At 36.5% G+C, this 19,017-nt stretch overlaps 2 protein-coding genes across 2 annotated transcripts; one reads left to right on the forward strand and one right to left on the reverse strand.

The window, feature by feature from the left end:
- Positions 1–1,126: 1,126 nt before the first annotated feature.
- LOC117118972 (sialate O-acetylesterase-like) lies at positions 1,127–10,945 on the reverse strand. Its single transcript, XM_033263725.1, has 10 exons — positions 10,795–10,945; positions 10,132–10,284; positions 8,685–8,869; positions 8,387–8,525; positions 7,658–7,931; positions 7,338–7,456; positions 6,759–6,889; positions 5,565–5,725; positions 4,354–4,546; positions 1,127–3,690 (listed from the first exon to the last, which is right to left on the reverse strand). Exons 1-10 carry the CDS (start codon positions 10,850–10,852, stop codon positions 3,466–3,468), a joined length of 1,638 nt encoding a protein of 545 aa, XP_033119616.1. The 5' UTR covers positions 10,853–10,945; the 3' UTR covers positions 1,127–3,465.
- Positions 10,946–12,740: 1,795 nt separating this feature from the next.
- On the forward strand, positions 12,741–18,622 carry LOC117119046 (phosphatidylinositol glycan anchor biosynthesis class U protein-like). Its single transcript, XM_033263855.1, has 6 exons — positions 12,741–13,233; positions 14,530–14,594; positions 15,715–15,849; positions 17,279–17,382; positions 18,382–18,482; positions 18,570–18,622. Exons 1-6 carry the CDS (start codon positions 13,104–13,106, stop codon positions 18,620–18,622), a joined length of 588 nt encoding a protein of 195 aa, XP_033119746.1. The 5' UTR covers positions 12,741–13,103.
- Positions 18,623–19,017: the final 395 nt, after the last annotated feature.

Raw genomic sequence — 19,017 nt, forward strand, 5'->3', positions numbered from 1 at the left:
ATAGAAACATGCATGTTCTGAACAACTTTAAGAAAGAAGCAACTTTCTGCGACTTGTGGTTACCAAGATATAAGTACCCTACATTTTCAGACCTAATTTGCATATTTCAGCTAATTTGCATATGAAGATGAGCGTAAAAAAATTGGCGACTCATTTTATTCGATTCAGCATACTTCAAAGCATATAATTAAAAAAAACAAACAAAATGATCACGAAATTCCCACGGGATGACATAAGCCACCGGACTATAACGTACGTAATGAATGTGGTAGAGGTCAAGGTTGAACGCGTTTCTGGAGACGTGAATGCGTTACAGAACCTCAATGTCAACGCATTACCTTCCGAAGCGCGGCGGAAAAACCTGTTTTAAAAAAATTCATTTTTACCATATTTTGGACAATTGGCATTGTAAAAAGTTGGTTTTTATTGATTATATAGCAGTTTTATACTCTCGTGTGGAAATATTTTAACCATTTTTGCACCCGTGTGGTCTCGAGTGGTCGCGAGTGGTCCCGTGTGGTATTTAGTAGGACCGTTAACGGAGGGCGGCTTCCAGCACAAATGAGTTCAAACCATCACCTGGAAACAAGAAGCCTAAAAGAAAACGAAACGTCACCTGGTACAATTTCAACAAAGCTGTGAAAACCGACATTCCTGAACTTGGTTAAAAAACAATTTCCTGTAGTTATTCAACAAAATTAAAGTTAGCTATCTGTTCCAGAAACATGGGAAACATCATTCAGTCCCACAACAGCTGAATTCTTCGCAACAAATCACAAGAACCATCTAATATGCAACTGCGCCGAAAGAAAGACGATTTCCCCCATCAGGAAACTGCCCTGCATCATTATTTCCTTGCCGTCGATCACGCATACCGACACAGGCACTTAAATCCAAAATTCAGCGTGACAACAGCCCATTCCGTGAGCCAATAGCTGGTGATTCACCTTGTTGCCAGCTTGTAACAAAAAAAGATGCCTACGAAAAAAAAATTTCGAGCACTTTCAATCTGATGGCCACCCGTCTAAATGCCAAGTTAGAAAAATATGCAGTTAGGGGTTTTCCTTGATTTTTCATTAATTAAATAATGTGATTTTTATTGACACACATGTACAGTACACAATTGCACAGTATAAATTTATTTTTATATTTATTAGTGCACATACATATATAAACATACCATATTTATTTGAATAAATGCCCCCTCGAATAAATCTTAAATAAACACCCCCACTCCAAATGACTATTGTAATGGAAAGTGGGGAGCGTGTCTACTACGTTCGGTCTGTCCAACGGACACGCTGCTGTAGATATCTGTAAGGAGACTTTGTATTAAACAAATATAAACAAGACAGACATGGTTTCTTTCATTGTTCCTCTACGGTATAATCTCAATAAATGGCCAAAGTTGGCAGTTTCCAATCTACTGGTAATATTAATTAAAGTTAAAAATAAGTAAGTAGGGCCTAATTAAAAACAAGGGAACAGACTCTCACGTTTGGGTTGCAAACACATGGTATTTTGGAAACTGCTTTGTTCCAGCAATTGGAGTGTATTAAATAGAAATGTGTCTTAAAGCCAATATACAACTATATCGAAAAGTAAATGCCTCCTTCGAATAAACGCCCCCCTCAATAACCCTTCTCAACAATAAACGTCTCAGGGCGTTTACTTGAATAATTACTGCATACAATATCACCTTAGAAAGCCAATTTCAAATATGTCGATAATCAAAAAGTACTGTTTTACTAATTACAGAATACAAACGTGTTAAACATATACGTATGTATGAAATACAAATTACTGTTGTTCATACTCTTGTATACAGTTCCATCGTGTTTTTACATCAATATTTATGCAATGAATATACACATTTTACTAAATTCAAAAAGCGCCGTAGCCAGGAATTGGGACAATCGGGGGCAACAATTTTAACCATGGAATGAGTCCACATTAGATTTTAGGTTTAAAATGAGTCTAAATTTCTAAAATGTTCCACAGTATTCTGTTTATATGCATAAAATGGTGCATGTTTTAAAAGATGGGTCCACATTTTTAGTATACAAAAACCACATGATTAACTTTTTATTATAATTTCCCATAATTAATATTATTAAGATAGTTTGAGGAAGTAAATCAATGTCTTTTTTGAACTGAATTGATTGAACATTAGTTTTAAACATAAAATAGATAAATAATTTTAAATGGGTCTACTGTACTTCTTAAAGGTGGATCCACAGTCATTAGTTACATTATTTTGTGTAAAATGGGTTGCAGGTTTCAAAATTGTCCACATTATTCAGTTTGTACAAATGAATTGGGTCATACATTCTGCATGCATAAAATAGGTAAATATTTTTAAAATGGGCCCACTTTTAAAATGGGTTCATCCTTGGATTGGGTTCACTCTTAAAGTGCCCCACACTACTTGGGAATCCTGGCTATGACATTGGCTGTAGTAATCCTAACCATTCACCAAACACTATCCTATTACCATTCACCAAACACTATTTCACCAAATCTTAAATTTGTCTCCATACATTTTTTAAATCTGCATCCCCCCAAGTTTTCACAAGGTGGCGGATGGTTGTCTTTCATCTCTCTGATACCTGATTTTGAAAATTATACAACCTTACACATTCCCTACAAGCAAATGCTTTGTATGATTAAGGCTATGTTCAGACCTGAGAGATACGTTAATGTTAATCGAATGGTGTGAACTTGTGTGCGGCGTAGTGGACGCCAGTATTAATACGCAATCGCTGGCGTATGATAATCCACCAACAGACCCAGATTAGCGTACGCCACTGAGCTATGACAGTCATGCATCAATGATTATGAACTCGGCCAGGATCTGACCAATCACAATAAGTCTACATGTAAACAGGAAATAAAATGCATGATTACGAATTTATATATTTCGCATGAACACTTACACTACCATTACGTTATTTGCCCAGTCTGGACATCCCGCTGCCTACGCCTTGGATTAATGTACACACGGTGATAGATAAGGCTAACATCGCTAAGGTCTGAACGCAGCCTTAAAAGCAGATCATTACTAAAACCTGGCTCTGGAGGAACATTTTTTTTTTATAAGTTGTGCAACTGATTTTTCGAAGACTCAAAAAACAAATTTGACGAACGAATTTGGGAACGGTTATTGAGAAACAGAATTTATTTAAAACTAGGAGGAAAAGGTGGAAAAGGGGATGGTTACACCCCTTCTTCCCCAGTTTTTAAATATTCAAAAATCTGTATCTCATTATCAGTTCTTGAGTTTTTTGTCAAATATGCTTTTTGTGTCTTAGAAAAATTAGTCGTACAACATATCAAAAGATTTTTTCCTCTGGGCCTGGCTTTAAAATCAATCTGTTGCATATGCCATGTCGCGTTGTGTTCTTTATGGAATCGTGTCAACTGTTGACCATCGACGCAGTGTGTGCAGGGCTAAAAAATATGACTTTATTTCAGTGGCAAGATGAAAGGCGCCCCTGGTAATTTGTTTTCTACACTGTAGATGGAGCAGTTTTTGAATGTACATGGGTATTCTCTCCACAGGTATCTGACCTGTGTTATGGAACCAGTGGAACAGTTGTGTGAGAGAGTAAGAATCGAAGGTGATTGCTGGTCTGTTATTGTTGATGGGGACCAATTGTCACATGATGTGCCTGTTGGACAGCAACAGATCTGAAATAAGAAATGAAAAAAATTCATGTATGTCCCAATTCTGTAGTTTTTAGTTTAGAATAATAAATAATTGGAACCAACCTTAGGTGGGCAGACACACAGTTAACATTTGACCTGCTCTAAGGGGCATATTTAAGGAATTTGGGGAATGCCTTTTCCGAAAAATGCATTCACTCTTCTTTGTAGCACCACCCACCCACCCACAAGCGAATATTTTCCCCCTCAGATAATTTTCTTTCCCCCCAGTTTCCCACCACACCCCGAAAAAGTAGAAAAACCACAATTCGTAGGGGAGAAAAATATGATATATATTTTCTACATATTAGTATACCATCTATCTATAAAATTAATTAACAAGCCTCTTAAAGTCCTAAGTTATCATATTTCAATACATTTTGAGCGACACCCGAACATGCCTATTTCAGGCCACCACAGCATATTTCCCCCTCTAAAATTTTATCTTGCCCCTTACTTGCTCCCCCCTCCAGATTTCAGACTCTGACATCGCCACTGGCTAAGTAGGAAAATTACACTCAAGTTAATACAAATCATACAATTTCTGAAGATAGTATCCTCTCACCTTCTCATTACACAAACCCACCTCATGTCGAATTCCCTTACAACTATCACAGAGACATGTTATGTACACAAGAAAAGACTTACTTCAAAGCCATCACTGTTGATGATAGCGATGTTGGATTTTCCATGATCGTACTGAATTGCAAGTGAATCATTACTGGCAGCAAACTTAGTTGGAAATGGTCCCGAATAGGTTACATAATCTTCTTGATAGGCCACGGCCCTGGCTGATAATGCAAGTCGATGCCCGACATCTTGCTTGTATCTTGGATGTATTCTGGAAGAGGTGGGTTCAGAATGAATATCAATCTGGAAAACAACTGGTGTTGTGTATGATTACTGGTATATTTTTACATAGAGGACTATTAGCACTACAACAGGAAAGGCAGTCACGATGGACAGGCGCAGATCTGTTCTGCCACTAAATTTTAAAATTTAAATGCATATCAATGCTATGTATTGAAATAAGTGCTACTCACTTTGCTGTTCTGAAAATGTTGTGCCCTCCCACCCCCGTTTGAAAAATTCTGGATTGCCCCCCCCCCCCAGGTGGAAAAACGAATTTGCATGTCTGTGTGTTAAATAGCATAGCTATATTGTGCACTGAGATGGGTGGTTCTATTGTTTTTTTAGGGGTGCTGTAGGTAATAATTGGTTTATCTAGGTAATACCATTTCTTATTCTAAATGATAAGTACAAAAATAATTGTCTGTAATTTTAATGATTCTCTATCTTGTTTGATTCACCTGAAAATTTACTACAATTTTAAAAATTATTTTTTAATCTGTATCTGTTTCAACTGAACAGAATGTTCATCATGAGCAACAAATGGTGGAATGGCGCCATAAAAATGGAACGATTGATTGTTTGATTGAATGTTGGTAATGCATGCATAATTGACCTTCCATAGTGAAAATACAATATTTAGGATTGGATTGGAGTTACTTGGTGTGATCAGTGACAACCCATGAAAGTCCAAAGTTATATATCCAGTGGGGTTATTCTGGTGGTGACTTTGCAGTAGGTCAGGAGACAATCCCATACACTTTTCTGAAAAGAGTATTGCATTATTTAACATACACACGGGACCAATGCTTTAAACATCTCATCTGAAAGAAGGTGCACTTATTTGCACTTGCATTTCAGCCCACTATCTGAAACACAAAGAGGGCAGCAGACGGAACCGGACAGTGTACAAAAGGATCTCCTCAGTTCAGCACACACACAGAGGCTACCACCAGTTTAGCCGACTAAAGCTATGCTGCTCTAGTTCAAAAATCAATTAAGCAACTTACGGATGATATATGGATGTGGGGTCAGGTAGGTCGATAGACACAGCCATAAAAACATTTTCCATTCTTGGATTAGGAACATATCCGTAATCGGCAGTCTGATGCCACCTCAAAATGGGATAGTTGCCAATTAATCCTGGTTGGACAGAATTTGATGTGCAAAGCTATGGAAACAATTACATTATAATCTATAAATAGCATACTGATTCTATAACAATGCTACACTTAAGACACCATCAGCTTCAGTGATTAGCTAATACAATGAATTATATTTGTATTTCTTACTTTCTTATACAATATTCAATTACAAAATTTATTTTTAATTAAAAATTATACAAATATTTTTTTATTCTGGAATGCTCTTTCAATACAATATAGTCTCTCAAAAGGTGCAGAGTTGGTAAAAAATTAAAAAAAATAAATATAAATTAACAAAATAACAAAAAGTACAAGAAAATTAAAGAAATGATAAAAAAAAAAGTAAAAAAACTATTAAATACGATGCACAGATGAAATTAAAAGGTTTAGAAAATCAACTTAATTAATAATTTGGTAATGTTGGCGAACATCAACTGGAAGGTCATTCCAGAGCATAGATACTACGTATTTGAGGATTGGCTTCTCATTTTTTGGGTGGAGTGTGTCCATGAATTTAAATTGATTGGTCAAACTCAAGGAAACTATTTCATTTGCAATTACCTGATGCTTCTAAATTCTATTTATAAACATAAAGCCAGTCATATGCTCATGATTTATGTGAGCCTTTGACTACACCACGTTGTCAGCTGATCAATAGCAGTCTTTAGCGGATCGTCATTAAAAATGATCTGTTGCGTTACAGTACTGCCGGATCTATGTTCTTTAAAGCTCTGCTTCCATAGAATCGCTCACCCTATCGGTGACAGTCTTCTGGAAGGTTGAACCTGGTTCAACTTTGTCGATTGCGTTGCAGTCGAATTGGGGTGCCTTCCGTATTACGTCGGGGGAGATAGTAATGCATCCTGATCCCGATAGGGTGAGCGATTCTATAGAAATCGAGCTTAACATAGGCAATATTGCACACAGGACTAACAAAAGTTCTCCAGCTGAAACCATAGGAGACAGAGATGGTAAAAAAAAAATAATAGTCATAAAAGTACAATCACAAATACAATATTCATTATTGTTGTTATCTGGAATTTAATTTGGTGAATTTACCTGCACAAATCCAAAAGGAAATTGTTTGTTTGTGAGTCCACCGGTACCCATATACCACTTTGCTCTCCAGTCATCGATCATTGCAGGGAATGTACAGTTGTAGGTGTTGGGGGCATTAGCGTTAGCTTCCCCTGTAATAGTCGTAATAACAATAATTTTTATAACAGAATATCAAAAAATATTTTGAATATAATTAATAAAATTCAAGAATAATTAAGATGATAACATTACAGCACTTCTTTGACTTTAAAAATGGTAATATATAATACTGTATATATACTGTCTCTTATACACATCTAGATGTTATATATATGTATAAATATATAAAATATATATAAAATAGGGAATCACAGACACTAAACTGGGCAGTAAGTAAGCATTATAGTTATTATTAGCAATATCATAAGCATCAGTTAAGTTACGGAGATTAAAGCAAGCTCAGGCAAAATTACTCGGGAGCGAAACGACCAATGAGTGATTTCAACTATGGTAAAGGGGCAAAGAATTTGATATCTCAGGTTTTGCACTGAGCTTTTTGGAAAACAAAATAACTGAGTGAAAGGTCAAAGATCAACTCACCTTGGTACCAAATTGCCCCCTTAATGGTCATATTGAGAAGAGGGTGTATCATTGCATTCCATAAAACACTATGTTGTGCAGGCCCTTGAAAAGTTGTTTTCCATAAGTGAAAACTGTCGCTGCAATAAGAATGTAATAATAAAATTAATCTACATTATTATAGCCTTCAATTTAATGTAACATGTAGAAATGGTTTGGCGCAGTGGGAACGGTTTGGTTTTCTAACCACGAGGTCGGGGTTTCAATCTCTTGCTGTACATTTTGGTTGTGTCCTTGAGCAAGGCACTTTATCTTCATTGCTCTGACTGATTAAAACTAACCCTTCTTTCTGAGCATATTCCTGAGTTTCTTTCTGAGCAAATTCATGAGGATATTTATAAGCATGTTCCTCAGCAAGCTTCTGAGCATAGTTCTGCCTTGTCATATTGCATTTAGCCAGGGCGTCGGGAGAGGACCAGGCTTCGTCTGGAGTACCTCCCCAGTTGGTTGATATCAGGCCGATTGGATACTCAAAATGGTCATAAAGGTCCCTGCCAAAAAACCAGCATACGGCCGAGAAATATGTAAAAGTCGCGGTATTCTGACCAAGAGCCTCTGTAAGAAATAAAGATTGAAAGAAAGAGTTGTAATGTACAAAATTAATGGTGTACATAAAATTTCACTAGTGTTATACTTAAGTAAGTTTAAAAAATCATGTTATCATTATCAAACATAATGACGATAAAGTTCACAAAACGATTTTAAATCTTAGTGGCAGATCCAGGATCTATTTGCCTGGGGGTGGGGGAGGAGAAAAGCAGCAATCGATGACCTAAAGGGGAAGGAAAAGTGTGAAAGTAGGCATTAAAACGGAAATAATCTGTAAACTGTAGAAAATAAATGGAGAAAAGAAAATGTTGAATGCTATGGGAACCGAACCAGGGACCTTCGTATTACAGTTCCAACTCTTTGCAGACTGAGCTAATACCGCCCCAGTCGGCAATGGCTTTCCCCAGTGTAGCCATCTTTTTACTCATCATTTTTTCAATTTTCACTTATGCGAGACACACCTGGACTTGGCCTTGACCATGGTAGGTACACAGATTGCAGGTCATAGAAAGGAACACTGGATTCAACCTGTTCTACTGCAAAAACACGTACATTGGGATATTCATACGATTTTAGAAGCTCTTCTGTTCCATTGAAAGCCTATAAGATTAAAAATCAAGATAAATTAATTCATTACTTTATTTATGTATAAAATAACTGTCAATATTATATAAATATGGAAGACATCTTTAAATCCAATTTGTAGAAATTAAATTCATATAATACATACAATTAAAATTAAAGTAAATCTTAAAATACCTGTTTGACTTCAAATGCCATGTTACTCTGCCCACTACAAACCCAGACATCACCAAACAGCACATCCTTCAACTCAATGACCTCATGAATACCATGACTTATTGAGGATATCGTGATTGTAAATGGACCACTAGGTGGAACAGGGTCTAACGTCACCTTCCATATCGCATCTGCACTGAATGAACCTGAAAGAAAAATTAGGCAAAATATAATGTTCTTTTTTAGTTCACTGGTGGGTTTAAGGTTCCACGACAAAGAAGTCTTGTCCCCCTCCGGATGCCCAGTGTTGTCGGCCTGGAAAGTGTGTTGCTCAGTGTGCTATGCAGCAGGGGTAGATCTAGAGATGTCCAAAAGGGGGGGGGCCGAAAGTTGGGCCGATTGAGACATCACTGTCCTATGGGGTCTGGGGAAATTCCCCAGCGGAATTTTTGTGTCCTAGACGCCCGAAAATAACATTTGAGGCGTTCTGGGCTATAATTTTTTTCTTTTTCTTTCTTTTTTTTAACCTCCCAAAAGGGGGAGGGGATTTGGGCTGCCCCCCCCCACCACCTAAATCCACCCCTGTGCAATAACAGACTTGTGACTTTGATGCTGATGACACTGCTTTTCTCACTGGACAAGCCATTTTAAGCGAGACATTTTTTATACCTTCGCAAACATATTTTTTTAAAGATCGTCAGAGGAGGGTGGAAAAAATAAAATTAAAATTTTGTTTTCTCATTTAGCAAAATGATTTTGTCAAAATCATCTAGGTGAAGGAGAAAATTAAATTAAAATTGTTATTAATGAATAAAACAGCATAGTAATGAGAATGATAAATGCTTTAAATTTAAAGATGTATTGTCCCATTCTAAAAATATTTTTTGAAATTAACTTGCCCATTTTGAACACAAAAGTTATCAACTTGAACATAGAAATTAGTGTATTTAAAAAATGTCTACCCATCAGTTTACAGCGAAAATGATAGAAACACTTCCAGTCACTTTTTTGGTTTAAAAATCAGGGTACACATTTTTTTAATTCAATAATTGTTATGCTATTGCAATATGAGCAAGTTTATTTCAAAATTATTTTTTATGATTTTTTGACATTAGCAAGGGAAAATACATCTTTAAGGAAGAAATATACAGTTTATCTTATCTTTGAAGATATCAGAAGAGCAAAGGGTGTAATAAAAATAAATATAAATTTTTTTTAAATGAAATTTTTAGTTTTTCGTGGTGGAGGTTGCACTACTGTAACTGGCGGAAAATAAAATTGTTGGGTGGTCGGATGGTTCGCTAAACAAGGTATAAGAAGTCCTGCCATATCCACATCCATATTATCATCCGCATCATCATCTTCCATAATCATTATCACCATCATCAACATCATCATTATCATCAGATAGACTATAACAAGTGATCTGACTGTTACCGTACTAGTATAACAAAGTACTATGTCTTACTATGAGTTGTTATAGCTTTATAAATTTTCCCCTTGAGTGTAACCTGAATTTCAGCAGACTCCTCAGCATAACCCCAGATACTGGCCCGCTCAGGGGCCATCTGTAGAACCATGTGATCATTGTAATAAGAAGCAAGTTTGAATGTTGTAGATCCTGAAAATAATGGAATTATTATAACAATAATCTGTAAAAACAATTTAAACTAACAGCTAAGCCAACTGAATTGAAATTGTCTTTTTGTATCTGATTCACCGAAAGGTTTCCCCAGTATAAAAGAAATAAAGAGAAATAAATTTAGGGGAAAAACATATACCTATAGGTATATTACTAAACTTATTTCTGTTTAATGATGTAATGCATGACAATTAATGGCAACTATACACACTATTTTGGAAACTAGGGTCCTGCGTTTATTAAATAGTGCAGGAGGTCTTTTGAAGTTGGACCTTGCCAGGGCCTAGACGCCTCGATATGCCGAGCAAACATAGACTCGACAACAAACGGATCAGTCGAAAACAATGCATGCGATCCACGCAAGTCAAGGTAGGACATGACTCCTGATCCACAAAGCAGGCATCAACTTGATAGAAGAAATCAAAAAGCATTTTCTAATATACACTAAATTAAACTAAACCAACCTACTCACGCACATACTATACTTGCCTGTGACTAGATGTAAATAGGCAATACTCAACAAACAAATTAAGCGAACTCCGTTCATTTTTTACTTATAAAATTCCGTGTGTTCGCTCGCTCTTTATTAAATTCACAATCAACAACATGTCATGTCATGTGATACATAGTAACACTGTCACGTGACAGTGGTTACCTGTGGGATAACCATAAATGCTAGCTTATTCACACGGTCGCCGTAGTTGTTTCATGCCTTTGAGCACCGAGCAATGGCCTATGCTTACCGAATTTTTAATAATATGTAGTTTTTTTTAATAATCGTATTACTGTATATAAAAAAGTGTTTTTGGTAATGTAAAATATAGTCATGTCGGGAGTCATGTATTACACAAATAAAAAATATAAAAATTATATCAATTTTTATTATTTCGAAAGTGCTGTCTAAAATAGATAATATGCCTTTTCCACGAATGGTAGACATCTTGAACTTAAGTGATGACAAACAACCCAGAGTCATGTCAGTGGTGTAACCAACATAAATAAGATAAGCTTTGAAGCTAAATTCTTGTCCTCATGTTATCTAAAAAAACTCTATAACGGAGGGTCGTATCATTATTTTTTTTCTGGAAAATGTTCTCAAAAGATTGTTCTAGACCACTACCGGTATATGATTGAAAAAAAAAAATGTTGACCTCCGAAATCAAGATGGAAAAAGAAAAGCATAGGCTATCTATAGTGTATTAAAATAGGCCTATGCAGTACACATTAGTACTAGTAGGCCTAGTATCTAAACTTAGCACTGTTTTAGTTACATGAGCCTTTCCTGTGTTTTAAATTAAAAACATGATTTACTATACTATACTTCTTTATAAAACATAACTTGTACTTTATAATAAGAGAAATCAAATTATCGGTACCTGGAACATAACACGAAAACTATGTGGTACTGCACTGTTAAATGCATAGGCCATAGGCTCTTTTTTTCCATCTTGATTTCAGGGGTCAAAACTTTTTTCAATTTTTTTTCAATCATATACTGTAGTGGTGTAGAATAATCTGTTGAGAACATTTTCCAGAAAAAATAAATGTGATAGTCCTTCACACCACGTTAGCGCCACTTGGTTGGCAGTGATGCGAAAATTTCAGTATTTTATACCTCTTCATGGTTCATGTATCTTTATGTGTTGTGTTCAATAGACGAAATAAAAGAAATGAAATGAATGCCGTACTCGCGTGAATAAGCACCCCGTTTGAATAAGCGCCCCCTAATATCATAAGATTTTCTTTAGCAAGTCAATAATCCAATCAATCCTGGGACTGTGGTTGTTGGCATAATTGAGCTGCAGAGTGGAAACACATTCTTGTCAATATTAAAAAGAGGATTTTTCTCTTGGACAGGTGAGAGCTCCGATCCCTGGACAGACAGTATATTTCCAACTTCACTCTTTTTACATATTTGTCTATGACTAGTCCTACTTCTCTTTTTCTTTTCCGACAATTTGCACCTTTAGCACATTCTCATCTGATTTTTCAAATAAAAAATACAATGATCCTGCCATCCTGTTAATCTCAATCGGCCGATGGCCAACAAGCTAACCACCACCACTAATTAGTAATTGCATCTGCCATTTTGCTGTTATGTAAATATTCACGCATTCTTTTCATGAGCCATGTTCTCTGGACGACTTTTCCGCCTAACCACCATTCGTAATTCCTTCAAAGAGTGCCTCTTGAATTTAATAATTTCCCATTAAAGAATTCGATTTTCATCTATTTCCATAAGCGCCCCTTCAATTTCCACTCTGTTTTCATAAGCGCCCCGTTTGAATAAGCGCCCCTCAGAAAGTGCAAGAAATATTTTAAGCGTCCGGGCGCTTATTTGCGCGAGTACGGTACTGTATACCGAAATGAGGCCTTGGCCTACATAATGCCGGCCCCGAATAATGCGGAGAATTCAATTGGATCTGCGGCCGTGCAAACAACCCCTGTCTGAGTTAATCACACGTTGGTCGGGCGGATAACCATTGTTGTTACCGCGATTTTGCGAAAAGCAAGATGTGCTCATGTTCCTGATGATGCTTCTCCCCATGATAAACTTCTGATTATTATATCTTCTCGAATATATGTTAATTTGTCTGCCGGTAATGTGAAAATAATAAAATAGGAACTTTAATAAATTATATGGCACATGAATCTAGGCTTACATAGACAGTTCTGAGTATTTTTTAGTCACCACCTTCGCCGGTGTGAATTCATATCACCGACCGCTGTCGGAGGAAGGCACCGTCTCCCGAAACTGTACCTAGGGCCTAGGAGCCTAGAGACCCAGGCCTAGGAAGATGGCTGCTCCGGTTTTATATAGCGTTATCCTCGCTATTTTACTGCGATTTGTTTGCTTCAGAACGTATCTTTCAAGCATCTTAACAGATAGAATCGAAGTAGTTACTCCATTGACATCTTGGACAAGAAGTAAGTGGGATTTTTGATAATAATGATTGAGGCCGATCGCTCAGTCAGCAGACGCATTGTGCTGGAGTGAAAGTGGAAGCTAGCGGGCTAAAGCCTAGGCCTATATTGAGCTGTGTGCAAGTTAGGCATAAGTAGGCCTGCCTGATTTTTAGGCATGCTACTATATTATATAAGGACACATAGAAAAAATTATTAGAATCACTTTTTTTTTTCAAAAAATGATGAGGGAGGGTTTTTATTTTTTTTTTTTTTTTTTGAATCGGAACAATAGATTATTTCACTTTTGTTTATATTTTACTGTTTTAGTTTATATTTGGTCTGTAAATAGTAAATATTGTATAAAAACTGGTTTGATTTTATAGTTTTTTTAAAGAAAATGTATTTGAAGTCACAACATTGCATTGTTATTTTTAAGCTGTTGAAAAAATTGATGCAACAAAAAAAGTTTTTTTTTAAATTCCCGCATCAATATTTCCCGAATTTTTGACGCCCTAAGCTTTTGTTAAGTATAATATAGGCTAATTATTTGAAAGAGTTGATGTGCTTGGAACAATATGGAGTTCAAAATGTCAGACTTCTCAAGTTAGTAAGATGCATTTCAGTAATCATTTCTTCAATTATCTGTAGTAAAATACAAAATTTCCGTAGCACATAATGATATGTCTTGAGTGCAAAATGTAGGTTGCTTAAATTCCAGGTACAGCGTAATAACAGCTGTGGAATTTCAAACAAACTGGACACGATGGAAATATATACTGTAGGTCACTAGACTGTAAAGTAAGGCCTGCGTGGGAATATTCTCTGCGCAAAAATGTGGCCTAAAAATCCGTCCGCGTATTTTTGGAAAATATGGGCCAATATCCGTGTAGATTTTGCTGAAAATTAGGCTTTGACCTAATCTTCAAATTAATTATGTGCACCTATTTTCCTAGCGATTTTCCGCACAAATTTGAGCTGGTTTTTGAGGCTCAGTATCATCTACATAATTAAAAACCTTTACAGTTGGTAGGTCACTTTTTCTTAGTTGTCACTTTATAATTTATCATTATTCTGACAAGTCTGAGTTGTCTATGGACATTGTCACCAAATATTCCAATGGAAAATTTTTGTTGTTCTGGATGTTGGTTAATGTATAAACCTATTTATTTATGTTTCTAGGCCTACAGTTAATGATAGTTAATTTCTGTATTAGCAATTTGGGTCATGTCATAACAGGTCATGAGTAGGCTATTCCGGGTTGATTGATGTTAATTAATTTGATTGATTGCCACGTTTTTTTAAACATTCTATTCACAGTAATTGAAGGTATAACATTAATGGAGCAAGGAATCTCACCATATGCAGGAGATGTTTTTCATGAGGTAAGTATTATCCTTAAACATATTAAACATCATTTATTCATTCTTATCACATTGTGAAAACTATTAAGGTGTATTCACACCAAATCTAAATTTTCGGATCAGAAAGCCTACCGAATCGATCAGAAAATCAGATCAGTATGTAATAAATAGGAACGCTGGCATCCAGCACACCGGAAACGCTGTCCAAATTTAGGTTCAGATATGATGTGAATGCAGCAGTGTCATGCAAATTACACATAAACCATACATGGAGGAAAACATGATGTCCAAAGCAGTGGTAGCTCTATGATAAATCAAGGGGCAAAGCAGCCCGAAAGAGGTCTGACAAATTTTTGCTGGAAGTCAGTGGAATCTAGGGAAGAAGACTTAATTTGGCCGGTGCTGGAGCTAATCCCCTTGGAGCCTAGAAAAGCCTGGAATTTCGGAGCTATTTTCAGCTGTATTCAGACATTTTAGGACTTCTTCCCCCCCCCCCCCCCCCAAAAAAAAACCCCCATTTTTTTTTTAGTACAACTGGAGATTAAGCTTCTCTGTGGGAACTCCTTCGCCTGTGTTCATTCCTTTCCCTCTGCCTATTCATTTCCCAAGCCCACCCCTTCCCCTAATCCAACACCATTGTTATTATTTTTTATTTTTTTTATTTTAAATATTTGTTTAATTTATAGTTATTTACTTTACTGAAATATATTTACAATATTATAATATTTTGTGATGAATATTATTGCAATCATTGTGACTAACTTATAGCTTGGAGGTTAAGATGCTTGCCTTCTAATCCCAGCAATTACGGCAACAGGATTTTTTCTCGTAACTAAAACATCTCCACTTTCAAAGCCACATAATGTCTTGTGGAAGAATTGTCACTTAGATTGATTGAGTTCACTATTGGCATATCCTTGTCCCTGTGCCTAAATAAAGAAATAAAAATAAATTGGTGCTCTAGTGGTTAAGACACCAGGCTAGTAATCTGGAAGTATTGGGTTTGATTCCCACCCGAATCTCTTGCAAGATTTTTTTCTCACAAGCATTTTTATTAATGTACTGAGCATTCAGTACTATAAAACGTCAAGTATAGCAAACATCGATTTGTAAAAATAAAAACACATTTGTTTTCTTTCAGACGCCATTGTGCCTTCACCTGTTCAAGTTCTTACACAGCATATCACCAGCCATCATACCTGCTGTCTTCATTGGCATTGATATGTTTATTGGCGTTGTCCTCTATAATGCTGCACAACACGGCGTCATCTACATGGTGAGACTGTCGCAAGCCATCTCTGTTCATCATTGTTTGAAACTGAGCTACTGGTCTCCCTCCAATTAGAGACCAATTTTCGGACCAGGGTTTCTGTGCACTCTAGCAGCTTTGGTTTCTAATTAGAATAATAAATATAAAAGACATTTGTTAATTTGGGACCACAGAAAAGTGGTCTTTAATTGGAGACCTACCATTTAGATGCCGAATATCAATGCAAAATTTGAAATCTGGCTCATTTTACTTTTTATAGAATTTCTTTTCTGATCTTTTGAAATAAATGTATTGGATTTATGTGGTGGAGCTTTCTACATGAGGAATGAGTTAGGAAGCAGGGGCAGATCCAGAGATGTCCAAAAGGCGGGGATAACAATACCCTTAGGGGGTCTGGTGTAACCCCCCGCGAAATTTCCTGTTTCTAGACGCCCGAAAGTAACCTCTGATGCCTTTTGGGCAATAATTTTTTTTGACTTTCCAAAAGGTGGGGTGAAAACATTGGGGCCGGCCTGCTTCCCCCTTTAAATCTGCCCCTGGGAAGTGTCCTTATACCATTGATGAGCTTAATACTGCATAATTTACGTGGCAGTGCCATAGGGATGGGCAGAGCAAAGCACTGGGGCCTGGAGCTATCAAGGGCCCAGTGCTACAGTACTAGGGCCTGTTCAATAATATAATTAAAATTCGTGAAGTACTGTACTTTGTCAAATAAATTTAATGGATGCTCTTGTTACAAAGTGGTAGTCCCATAAGTTCATGAGGTAGCCATGCAGTTTGGTACATTTGGTTAAGTTACTTCCCTTCCAGCCCCAGAATCTTGGGTTCAAATCCTGTTACAAATCATGGTATTCCTTAACAACTAAAACAACTTGGCTGCTTGTTGAATGGCCGATCGTTTAAGGCAGGGGGCGCCACCACATACAGCCATAATATCGGCGCTGGTTCAAAGGGCACAGTTCTGGTGGTGGAACAAGTCTTCTCGGATAAGGACTATAAAACAAAGGTCCAGTGTACACTATTTGGCTCATGTGCACTTTAAAGAACACAGTACATCATACACATTCAAGACAAGTAGGGGGTTACCCCAGTGTACTCGTCCATGCAGCCCCTGCTGTGGACAGACAAATGTAACTGGTACCAGTTTACCGGGTAGCTCAGACGGAAAGAGACCCTTAGGGGAGAAGCAAGTTACTGTGCAAGCTAGTCTTATGAGCTTTTTAAAAGCGCTATACAAATCTAACTACATTACATTAAATTAGTCTTGTAGAGAGACTTAGTGTTTAGAGCATCACTTTAATACTTAGCAAATGTTCTTGCTGTGTCTGCTGCCCCCAAACTCAAGGTAAGACTAAAAGATTGCCTAGACCTGCACCACAAATTTTTCCAGATCATTTGGCCAACAAAGTCTGTAATTTCTCTTTTGTACTTTCAGCTTAAACGTCAGAAGAAGGAACAAATCAGATATGCAAAGGATGTTGAAATGTTGTGTGTAAAACAGACAGCCTACCTAGACGTGCCAAAGCTTGTTCTTTACATGTAAGTGAATTATGGAAATTTGGAATGGTGGTATAACTTGCTGGTTAAAATGCTTGGGTTCGAATCCTGTCACACTCGTCACACTAGGCTTTATAATGAGACGTGAATTTTAAAGAGCAGTATGTTTTATCCTGTCATTTTTTAGTGTATATAAAAAAAATGAAAATAAAAATAATACTTTTTCTTGGCACATCATTATCATTATCAATTGTTTGTGGTACAGTAAATAATATTACCATTACATACTACATTATTACATACATTATTACTACATTATCAAATATCATTACTACATTATCAAATATCATTATCAAATGAATTAAAAGAATTTTCAGATTTTGATGGTAGGATCACTGAATACTTCAACAAATGCACCAATAGTGGTAGAATTAGGAAGGTCTAGCCATTCTGGGCCCCACCTAAGTTTCTGGCCCGGGATTAATCAATCTCAGCTTAGCAAATGTCTTAGGTCAAAAAAGTCCCTAAGCAAATATCTAAAGCTGATTTATCAAACCATCTTAGCAAGATCTTAGCTTAAAATCGTCATAGATGGTTTATGCATACAATCGACTTTTTAATTTTAAGCAATTTTTAAGTTAAGGCGTACAGTACATGGTGGGCAGACCTTGAACTCTTTCACCCAGTCAAAAGCTAATTTCATAGCCTTTTACTCAACCCTTATCAACCTCCTTGCTCATCCTTAAAATCCACTCTTATTTATATTTACCAATTTTCACCCATTCACTCTTAAAATGTCTACCACCAATCCTCAGTTTTCTACCTCTATAACCCTGCCTACCCACAATTGTGTACTTCTTGGCAAAGTATACAGTAAGTTTGATTTGATTTATACAACCATTGTGTAATAAAGTGTGCAACCAACAAAAAATGTTAAATGTACTTGTACTACAGTAAGAGTACTATAAAAAGAAAAAAGTAGAAAATTACTGTAAAAATACTGTTTTTCTGTTCTTTTCTTCAACATATGTTTATTTGTAGCTACCTATTAAATCCTTTCACTATCTTCACATGCTGTGCGAGGTCAACTATCCTTCTGTCCAACCTGGCCATTGCTGGTGCGTTCCTCTTCACGTTCCAAGGTAGGTGGTAACTTAATTACGTCCATTTGTATTCTTTTGTTTAAATGTTCCTTTTGTTTAAAAGCTCAAATGTATTTCATGCTAAAGATTCTTGTTCAAAGCAACAAGGATATTCTGATTGGGCTGGATTAGGCCGTTAGAGGCACACAACAGTTGGAGTACAGGGTCTACCATTGTGAGTACACCAGAAGACAATCCCATACTAATTACTTAGTTGATTTTTGTATGCGTGCGCTATGATGCATGAGGGACCGACAGCTAAATGGCCCATCCAAAGGACGAGGATATGAAAAGTGTTTTTAACCCAAGGATACAAGCAAAAACCGCATTGGCTTCTTTTTTTATACTCGTTGCTTTTTTATTAGACTAGAAAAAAAATCTGAAAAAAATGAGTTAGGGGGAGTAGAATGTTAGAAGCAATCCACATAGCCAGATATCCTAATTATTTCCTTCTGGTCACCCTAAGCCCTGTTGACACTTGATTTTACTCCTTGTATACAAATGGCGGCCGTTTTTCAAAATGGCCGCCAAATTT

Source organism: Anneissia japonica, unplaced genomic scaffold, assembly GCF_011630105.1.
Source record: "Anneissia japonica isolate Jap-2015-1 unplaced genomic scaffold, ASM1163010v1 scaffold1826_len1998817_cov189, whole genome shotgun sequence".
Lineage (NCBI taxonomy): Eukaryota > Metazoa > Echinodermata > Crinoidea > Comatulida > Comatulidae > Anneissia > Anneissia japonica.